Below are 10,708 nucleotides of genomic sequence, written 5' to 3'. Positions count from 1 at the left end.
CGTCTCTTCGTCTTATGGAAACTCTTATGAGGGAAACTAGCGCCCTCTGTATGATATTGTAACTTACCCTCACCTAAAAATGTTACCTTTGAATATTATAAATAGGATGTAAGTGCTAGACTGGGGGATTTCTGGTACGAGTTGTGGAGCAATAGACATCTAAGTGGAAGTACTGCCTTATTTATTTTTAACAAGTCAGAAGTATACGGATCGTTCGCGAGATATCCTGTCAACTGGAAATAATGAAGATGAACCGCTGCCATATGTCACAAAGAAGCCTGAAGAAAAAAGAAACAAGAAAACCTCTCCGATCTACAGATACCTGAACGTTTAGACCACCTGGAGAAAATGATTGAAGTTACTAGCCAGTGTGAGATGGCAACGCAATTACAACCTGGACCCTATACAAATAACAAGGAGATGCTGAAGCTCAAGTAAGAAGCTTAAATATTATGATAAAAAAGAGCTTTAATATACAACATGACAAGCAACTTGGAAGGAAAAACTCTGCTACGGTTTGAACACCATAAAACATCGATGTGACCTGGAGCGAGTGGAAAAGACTTTTCCCTCTCAAGCGCGGATTCGCTGCGAAACTACACGACATGGTTGCAACTAACAAACGTCAGGATGCACAGGTGATACTTTTTTTTTCAAAAAGCCAGCTCTTGGAGAGTCATGTGAGTTAAGTGATCATATAATCTGCCACGTAATTTGAAAGCTGGAACCCGAGGCACAGGTTCTAAAGCCACCGGTTCTTAAGATACTTAATTATTTAACGGATACTATAGTTGAACCCTCAAAATTAACAAATAATTTAACTTTTGATAAAGATTCAGGGCCTAAATGTTTTTCATGTGGACTCACATCATCCCAATGTATATCATCCCAATGTAGGGAAAACGTCCGATGTAATAATTATAATAAAATTGTTCATAAAACGGAATATTGCAGATTTAAAAAGTCCGATCATTGTGGTAAAGTAGGTTATGAAGAGAAAGACTGTTATTTTAAAAATCTATCGGCTCCAAATAGTTCTTATGTCAAACCTAACAATAAATTCGATGAAAAAAATCTAAATTGTTAGCCCGATTGATGTGGATCACCAAAATTTCGTAAAATTATTATTGCTAACGGTTTTAAATTGACTGCATATATTGACTTTAATAATACTATAACAGTATCAGCGGCTCTAAAAAATCAATTTAAAATATAATATATGTCAAACAAGCATAAAAGGTTATGGGCGTCAAATTATAACACCAGAAGGTGAAACTCTATAGTAGCTTTTGAATTTTGAATTTGAACATAGATGGCGTCGGGGCTAGCACATCGGTTTGATAGTCTTGTGATAACCTACAAGACACCGACATGATAATAGGGCGGGCCTTTAGTGAATTACCGGGAATATGTGTTATGATAGCGACGGATACTTTAACATTTCCTACAATAATAGCACTGTTAATATGGAACTACCATTTTCAAATCATAATGACGTCCATCTATCAAAAATAGAATTAAGGGTACCTCATGACCTGAAAATTGTTAATGGATTAATCAAAATTTAGTTTATACGGACCAATTTGTCGACAATATGTCGATGGTGTTCTGTGAAACTTGAACGGTCTGAACATAGGTGTCTTGGTAAAGAAATGATATTCCAGAACAAATAACTGAAATAAATGGTAACCGGGGGTATATCGACGTAAACGACTTAGTATATTAACCGATAACAATTTGCTACACTTTGCATTACTCGAGGTTCTGAATATAAATCGGGTAATATTAAAATCGATACAGATGTGTCAAGATCGGACCTAGACAATCTTCAAAATCTTAAATAAATTTGATCATTGTTTTGATGATCATGTAGGGGTAGGAGATTTGATATAGAAATAAAAATTGAACTAACCACTTAAGTTCCCTTTTATCATCACCCGTATCGTATGTCAATAAAAGAGTGATGAATTTTATGCTGAATAAGTATAGATTTGAATTCGCTTCCTCATTATCAACGATATTTTATTATTTTCAAAAACTATCCCGCAGGCGTTGGAAAATTGAGAACTAATTTTGATTTTATTGAGCAAATATGGTGTAATATTGCGTCGGGACAAATGTTCATTCTTAAAAGCAAGAATCAATTACTTAGGTCACATCATATCGTGTGGAGAGATCCGACCATAGCCAAATAAATTAAAAGCACTAAATGAATTTAGAGAACCAAATAATATTCACGATTTAAGAAGATTTATGGGTGTAAGCTGGTTACTTCCGTAAATTCATTAAATCTTTCGAGAATAGAATTCGTCCGCTATGTATTTTACTACGAAATACCAATTGTGGAAATGGGGGAAGAAGAACAAAATTCGTTATTGGTATAAACGAGCTTTAAAATCTGAACCAGTACTGGCTGTATATAATTCCGAACTTGAAACACAGTTAAACATATATGCATCAAGTCATGGAGTTGGTGGTATTTTATTTTAAAAACAGTTGAAAGGTGAATTAAACCTATAGCATATTTCAGTAAACAAACCACATCCATAGAACAAAAAATCACTCGTATGAACTTAAAGCAATGGCAGTTGTGTTTAGTATTAGAAATTTCGTGTATATCTCTTGGGTCGACCTTTTAAAATATTTACCGATTGTCAGGCTCTCAGTAGTTACCAAGGATAGGACGATGATGGCTAGAACTACAAAGTTACAATTTTGAAGTGCAATATAGACCAGAAATACAAATTCGACACGTAGACTCGCTGAATCGCAATGCTCTACCTTTACAACATATTACAACAGAAAATTGGATTATAGCAGTGCAAAATGATGATCTTGAATTACAAGTCATTATTAATAACATAAAATTATGAATATAGGAGTTGTATCTATTAAAGACGGTATTCTGCATAGAAAAGTAACGAGAATAAAATCGCAAAAATGTTTAATGATATGGTCACATGAATGCAACCAGGGTTATGAGATTGTTCAGAGACAATATTAGTTCGAAAACTAAAATGATTTTACTAAATATGTGAAGGTATGCATTCCATGTCAATTTGCCAAAAAAAAAAAAACCATTTGGGAAACGAGGCTTTTTAAATCCCTTGAAAAACGGAATATTCCGTGGCATCTCAATAATTGGTCCCTTGTGTAAATTCGTTAAACCAAAATTGTTACTTATTGGTAGTAATAGACGCTTTCAGTAAATTGTTTGACTGCAACCTGTTCCTAATACTTTTACAATTCACGTAATACATACAATGAATTTTCTTACGCTCGTTTTCGGACTGCCTACTCGACTAATAACAGACCGTGGGAAGGCTTTTACCACCAAAAGTTTTCAAACTATTGCACCCTTAAACAAATTCGGAATATATTAAATGCAGTTCCCTGTCTAAGAGCAAATGGGCAAGTCGAACGTAGTAATCGCACCATTCTTCAATCATTAACAGCGTATACTGGTGAAAATGAGATAGACTGGGAACAATTTAATCCATAAGTGGAAAAGAGGCATCCATTACAGCATAAACAGCAGTACCCAGAAATGTCCTTTAGAATTACTATATGGATATAAGCCTCGATTTGAACTGCATTTTATACTGTAAAACAAAAAAACAACTCAAATATCCGAGTTGCGTTCTCAAGCTCAAAAAAATAATATTAACGTTTCTATAAAAAGTAAAGAGGGGTACGATAGAAAAGACTTATTATACAAAATTCTTTTAGGCGAAGTACAAATCAGCGTAGTAATAATAATAATAAAAAAAGGATTAACGAGTGGAAAACTTGTCAACAAATATGCCAGATTTTATAAAGTTGAAATATATGATAACGATCATTATAGGGTGAAATCCTTGAATAAAGCGGATAAGATATTATAATGTTATAGCGGGGGACAAATGAAAAGTTTCTAATACAACATGTTAGTAGTGGTGATAATACGGACAAAGAAAGTTGAAAGAAATAAGTAAATAATGGTGCATGGTGTAGGTAGATATGATGAAGAATTTTAACCATCAAATGTAATTATTTTCGAAAATTATTTATAATTTTATTAAATCATATTAAGCTGACGGTCAATATACAATTATTACATAAAAACGATGAAACGAACAGTAAAATATTACTAGTATGTATATACACAAAATCACTTACCGCGTACTGTTCCAGATTTCACATAAAACGACGCACAAAATGAATTTAAACTTACTGCTTGCACTAAAACCACATACAAAATGAATCTAAAAATGAAACTTTACATGGACTACATGTCTACAATAACATGCTACCTACAAGTAAAAAAAAAGTACTGATTATGTAAAGTCATGAATTAAAAGAATATTTGAATTATCGTTATAGAAATATATGTATATCTTAAATTAATATAGAATTAAATATAAAATATTTAATAAAAATACAAAATATTTAATACAAATAATTAAATACAAATGTCATAATGTATAGTGAATCTAATGATGATGATATTTGACTAAGAAAGAAAATGTTTCAGCTATCTAATGTAATTGATATTTTTCTTTTCATCAAAGGTTAAATCCAAATAAATCACTTACAATATGGAGAGTAAGTGATATATATTACGCTTTATAAAGTGAAAATTCAATGTGTAATCATAATAATGATGTTAAAACATAATTGAATATGTTGAGTCGCATACCATGCAAGAGTAAAAATATGAAATACTAATACTTGGCAAAAATTTGTTAATACCAAGCTGTGTGTGTCCCATGGAAATAAGAGTTCTAACTGGTTTGTCCAGTGTTAAAAGCATCCAGGGGTGTCCGGTGCTAAGAAAAAGAGAATCCATGTAGGTGTGTCCCATGGAAATAAAATTAATTAATCCATATTGGCCCTATCGTGCTTTCCGCTACTGGAGTCATCCTAAACACTCACACCAAAGTCAAAAATTCTGGATTTACCACCACTCGCATACATCACCATGCAAAAAGCTGCTATTTTGAATACCTGTCGAATAGTACGTGAATTTTTGGAATCTGTTAATGAGTTGACTGACATTTTCACTTCCCAGAAACACTTGGTCACTGACCCGTGTGACTGGAATATTTGCCCCATTATTAGGGAGATTAATATTTTAAAATAAAAATAGTTTAAATAAATAAAATTGAAGAGTATCATGGTGTATCCAGTGCTAAATAAAATGAATAGCCATGATGGTGGGTCCCATGGTATTGAGATCAAATTGTTTTGTCCAGTGAATAAAGTTCTAAAAAAAAGGGCTTTATGGTGTGTCCATTATGATAAGTCCAGTGCCAAGTTAAACAAGAAAAATAGCCATGTTGATGTGTCCCATGGAAATATAATCACTCTTGTTTTGTTTTATAAGCATCCTGGTGTGTCCGATGCTAAGAAAAAAAAGAGTCCATGTAGGTGTCCCATGGAAATATTATCGAATTGGTTTGTTCATTGATCTAGTTTCAAAAGCATCTTGTTGTGTCCGGTGCATAAAACAGAAATAGATAAATTAAGGTTTATTGAGAACTTTGTACTGCTGTATTGTTATAATTCTATTACGAGGACGTAATATGCTGTCAATATGGCCGATCGTTTAATTAATTTTTGGGGAATCTTCTGTAAAGTAGCACATTATATCATGAAGTTTGTACTATACATGCAGTAAAATATTTTGGAAAATAAGTTGTTATTTACAGTTATAAAATTTCTTCAATAAAAACAACCTCAATTTTGATTCTAGGACTTTTACAAACCTGGAAATTGATATTTTAAATTGTAACATAGTTCACAATACCATTACGAGGTCGTAAATTTGTGAATCAGGAAAGGCCGAGTGTTAGTTATAATTATTTAAAATAATTTAAATTGTGATATACTTGATGATTCTAAGCTTAACGATATTTATATTCTAATATTATTGGAAACTCTTGTGATGGTTAAACTAGCGCCATCTGTATATTTGTTATAACAGTGTAAATTAATGTTAATAATGTTTCTGTACAGTAATTTAAATGTCCAAATACTTGACAATTGGTTTTATATTACCTTTGAATATTATAAATAGGATGTAAGTACTAGAGTGGGGGATTTCTGATACGAGTTGTGGAGCAACAAACATCTAAGTGGAAGTACTGCCTTATTTATTTCTAACAATATGTACAAAATTTCTATTTAATTATTGTCGGCTAGGTATGCGTGTTCATATTGTACGGGACTACGAACAGTTGTGGTTAGCTGTCCCGTCACAGCGGCCAAGAGAATAAAAGAGGGTAAAAGGCTCCTGGTGGGCTGGGTTTCGGCGCAGGTGAGGCTGCTGGAGCCCCGACCTCTAAGGTGCTTCCGATGCCACATTGGGGACCATGTGAGCGCTAAATGCACCTCGGAGGTGGACCGCAGCGATCTCTGCTTCCGCTGTGGTCAACCCGGTCATAGGGCTAGTTCGTGCACTGCCCCGCTGCACTGTGATGCATGTGCAGCCGCCGGCAAGCCGGCTGACCATCGGGTAGGGGGCAAGTCCTGCTCCCCTCCCGTCAAATCCAGGGGCAGGGGTAAGTTCTCTGCCTCCAACGTTGACTCTGCTGTTGTTCCCGCCGCCGTTGCCGCAGTCGCCACCACTCCCGATACTGCTGCTATCGCCGCTGCCACCACGGAGGAGGCCGTGATGGACTGTTAATAATGGCTCCATTACGCATACTTCAGGCGAATATTAACCACTGCGCTGCTGCTCAGGATCTTCTGCTCCAGAGCATGGCGGAGTGGTCGATAAATGTCGCTGTAGTCTCAGAGCTCGATGACTCGGTGACTATCATCTCGTCGGCTACCAATGGCACCCCGACCCTAGAGAGGCCTCAGAGAAGCAGGGGCTGCGTTGCTGCTCGGTTTGGAGATATCGCTGTGGTGGGCGTTTACTTCTCTCCGAACCGATCTCTCTCCGAGTTTCACAACTCCCTTAGGGATTTGGTTAACGTCGTTAACGAGTTCCGTTCTCTCACTGTGCTCGTCCTAGGGGACTTCAATGCCAAGAACTTGGCTTGGGGTTCTCGGCTCACCGACGTACGGGGTAGGATGGTGGAAGACTGGGCTTTAGAGACAGGCCTCGTTATTCTAAACCAGGGTTCTGTGCCTACGTGCGTGCGGATGCAGGGTGAGTCGGTAGTGGACATCTCGTTTGCCAGCCCAACTCTGTCATCGCGCGTCGTTGACTGGCGCGTCATGGAGGACGTGGAGACGTATTCCGACCACCGGTATATCCGGTTCGACGTCTTTGCCGAGTCCGAAGACCCGCCGGTCAGGCAGGCGCCCTGTGGAACGCGATGGGCCCTGAGGCAGCTAGACCGAGAGTTGTTTCTCGAAGCCGCAATTGTGCAGGCCTGGGTAATTCCACCAGAAAGGCCTGCCGAAGTCAATGAGGAGGCAAGATGGCTCCAGGACGCCATGTCCAGGATGTGTGACGTAGCGATGCCTCGGGTCCGGCCAGGTCAGCGCAAGGGGCAAGTGTATTGGTGGTCTCGGAAACTGGCTGCTCTACGCGGTGAGTGCATCGCAACGCGACGCCGATACACCAGGCACCGCAAGCTCCGCATTCAGGTTCTGGACGCTGAAACTAGACAGGCGGAATTGTACGAGGAGAACAGGGCTGCGAAAGCTACTCTCAGGGTGGAAATCCGGCGGGCCAAAGACCAGGCCCGCCAGGAGATGCTGGAGAGTCTGAACAGAGACCCGTGGGGACAGCCTTATCGAATGGTGCGGAATAAACTTCGCACCATGGCTCAACCGCTAACTCAGACACTTCGGCCGGAGGTGGTGGAGGCAGTGGTGAGCACATTATTCCCCCGACTGCAAAGGGAGTACACCCCTCCGACAATGACTCCGCAACCTGGAGTGCCTTATGCGGATTCTGACGAGGATGACGACAGTACTCCGGTGGTGACCGAGGTAGAATTGAGAGCAGCGGTGCGGCGATTGGGCACCAAGAAAACCGCCCCAGGACCTGACGATCTGCCTGCTAAGGCATGGGTCTTGGCGTCGGAGCCTTTAAAGCCTCGACTAATTGGTCTCTTCAGTGCATGTTTGGAGAGGGGCCAGTTCCCGCTGTCTTGGAAGACAGGTAAACTGGTTCTCGTGAGGAAGCCGGACCGCCCTGCGGACTCTCCGTCCGCGTACCGGCCTATCATGCTGCTGGATGAGGTGGGAAAGCTCTTCGAAAGAATACTTTCGAACCGCCTCGTCGCGCACCTGACCGGCAGAGGGCCGGATCTAGCAGACAACCAGTTCGGTTTTTGCAAAGGGCGTTCCACGGTAGATGCAATCATGCGCGTGAGGGACCTCACGACGGGGTCTGCAGTGGCCAGAGGGAGGGTTGTCGTGGCGATGTCTCTGGATATCGCAAACGCCTTCAACTCGCTGCCCTGGAGCTGCATCCTAGAGGCACTCCGATATCACCGGGTGCCTACCTACCTCCGCCGTGTAGTCGAGGCTTACCTGATGGAGAGGTCTGTCATCTACCCTGGTCAGCGAGGCGAGTGGAAGCGCAGAGATATGTCGCGCGGTGTTCCACAGGGCTCGGTTCTGGGCCCGCTCTTGTGGAGTATCGGGTACGACTGGGTGCTGCGCACCGACCTTCCCGGAGGCGTCAGAGTGGTTTGTTATGCTGACGACACGCTGGTGCTAGCCAATGGGAGGTCGCACCAGGCGGCGGCCAACCTGATGACATGTGCAGTTGAAACACTCGTTTCTAAGATCCGGCAGTTAGGACTCGAGGTGGCGCTCCATAAGTCCGAGGCCATGAGCTTTTACAGCCAGCGGAATGCACCACCTGCAGGTGGGTCCCGAATAACGGCGGGAGGGGTTACCATCGGCGTCGAGTCGACGATGAAGTACCTAGGTCTTGTCCTCGATAGCCGGTGGAACTTCGCGGAACACTTCCGACGTTTGGCTCCTAAGCTGGAACGGACAGGGGCTGCGCTCAAGCGGCTCCTTCCTAACTTGGGGGGTCCGAATGCCTCCTGCCGGAGGTTATATTTGGGAATCATGCAGTCCATGGTCCTCTACGGAGCCCCTGTGTGGGCGCTAAATCTGAGCCGGCGTCCAGCTCGTACGCTGATCGCGTCCCAGAGGGTTATGGCCATTCGGATAATCCGTGGTTATCGCCCTATTTCCGGAGAGGCTGCGAACCTCCTTGCCGGATCACCGCCCTGGGATCTAGAGGCGAAGGCGCTTGCGCAGGTCTTCAGTTTGCGCGCTGAAGCTTGTCGCCAGGGCCAAGCTCCGCTGCCGTGCCAGATCAGAGCGTGGCAAGATGAACTCCAGCGTGATCTCATGACACAGTGGAAGGAACGATTGTCTCAGCCGAAGGCTGGGCTCGCTACTATCGCAGCGGTAAAACCAATCTTTGAGGAGTGGCTGGAGAGACGCTACGGCGTGCTCACCTTCCGCCTGACGCAGGTGCTTTCCGGGCACGGATGTTTTGGGAGGTACCTGTTTCGGATACGAAGGGAGGAGACGCCCGGGTGTCGACATTGCGACGACCAGCCAGAGGACACGGTGGAGCATACGGTGGCGGAGTGCCCAGCTTGGGCTGAGCACCGCCGTGTCCTCAGGGTAGCCATCGGCGGCGGTGACCTCTCGCGTGCGGCTTTAGTTCAGGCCATGGTGCGGAGCAAGAGGCACTGGGAAGCCGTCTCCTCCTTTTGCGAAGCAGTCATGCTAGTTAAGGAGGACGCGGAGCGCATGAGGGAACGATCCTCTTCACGCGCCAGACGCTGCAGGGGACGCTCCAGGCGTTGGGGATCGCGAGATGACCTTCAGCCACCGTAAGCGCGGGTCTGCGGACGGCGAGCAAGGGTAGCTTGTCGCCCGATCAGAACCAGACCTAAGCGTACGGCGCGTAGCGTACCGCGCGCGCCTCAAAGAGACATCTGACCACCACAGATGGGGCCCGAGAGCCGTTGCCAAGCCGGGTTGCGGGTGCAAGCGAAATGATGTACCGCGGCCTGGCTCGGAGCAGGAGAAGGTACGGGGGGGTCTTTAGTCAGTAAGAGTCTGACACTCCCTCTTGCCCCACCCAGGACAAGAGGGGTCATATGATGATTTTCCCCTTTATAAAAAAAAAAAAAAAAAAGGTATGCGTGTTCATATTGTTTCATATATTATGTCTATCCAACGACGATCCCTATGTACACTACGGGGTTCTGTAACCTCTCGCACAAATCGGTAGATTTAAAATTCTCTCTTTAGATAAACGAAATGTATGTAATGAAACTAGTATTTTTCGGATAAACTACGCGTGATTTATTTTTGTAAAAAACTACATACTCCCGACGTTTCGGTTACTTTTCAGCAACCGTGATCACGGGCAGACGAGATGTCAGATGTGATCACGGTTGCTGATCATGGTTGCTGATCAGGAATTCGTCAAACAACAAAAGTATATAATGAAATGTTTGTCTGGTAAAATTACATACTATTATTATCCAATAGCCAGTTATAATTAATTATTAGATGTCTTTATGGCAAGGAGTATTCTTAAATTTCACCATTATATTCAGGGATATATAACATGATATGCAAAATATAGCATAGTGGAGCCTCGTGATATCCCTTCCTTTAATACAATTTTTTCCGTAAATCCTTCTCTGTCCAAGGTGCACAGCTTTGGAACTCACTCCCACCTTCTGTTTACAAAGAGAGTCCAAGTGCACCTGTATTTAAACAT

At 42.3% G+C, this 10,708-nt stretch overlaps 1 protein-coding gene across 1 annotated transcript; it reads left to right on the top strand.

The window, feature by feature from the left end:
• Positions 1-348: 348 nt before the first annotated feature.
• On the top strand, positions 349-6,667 carry LOC133320600 (uncharacterized). The gene is made up of 2 exons (XM_061529251.1): positions 349-434; positions 6,184-6,667. Exons 1-2 carry the CDS (start codon positions 349-351, stop codon positions 6,665-6,667), a joined length of 570 nt encoding a protein of 189 aa, XP_061385235.1.
• The last annotated feature ends 4,041 nt before the right edge of the window (positions 6,668-10,708 follow it).

This window comes from Danaus plexippus, unplaced genomic scaffold (assembly GCF_018135715.1).
Source record: "Danaus plexippus unplaced genomic scaffold, MEX_DaPlex mxdp_38, whole genome shotgun sequence".
NCBI classification, from domain to species: Eukaryota; Metazoa; Arthropoda; class Insecta; order Lepidoptera; family Nymphalidae; genus Danaus; species Danaus plexippus.
Note: the sequence above shows the minus strand (reverse complement) of the source record. Positions and strands in the feature narration are given on the sequence as shown.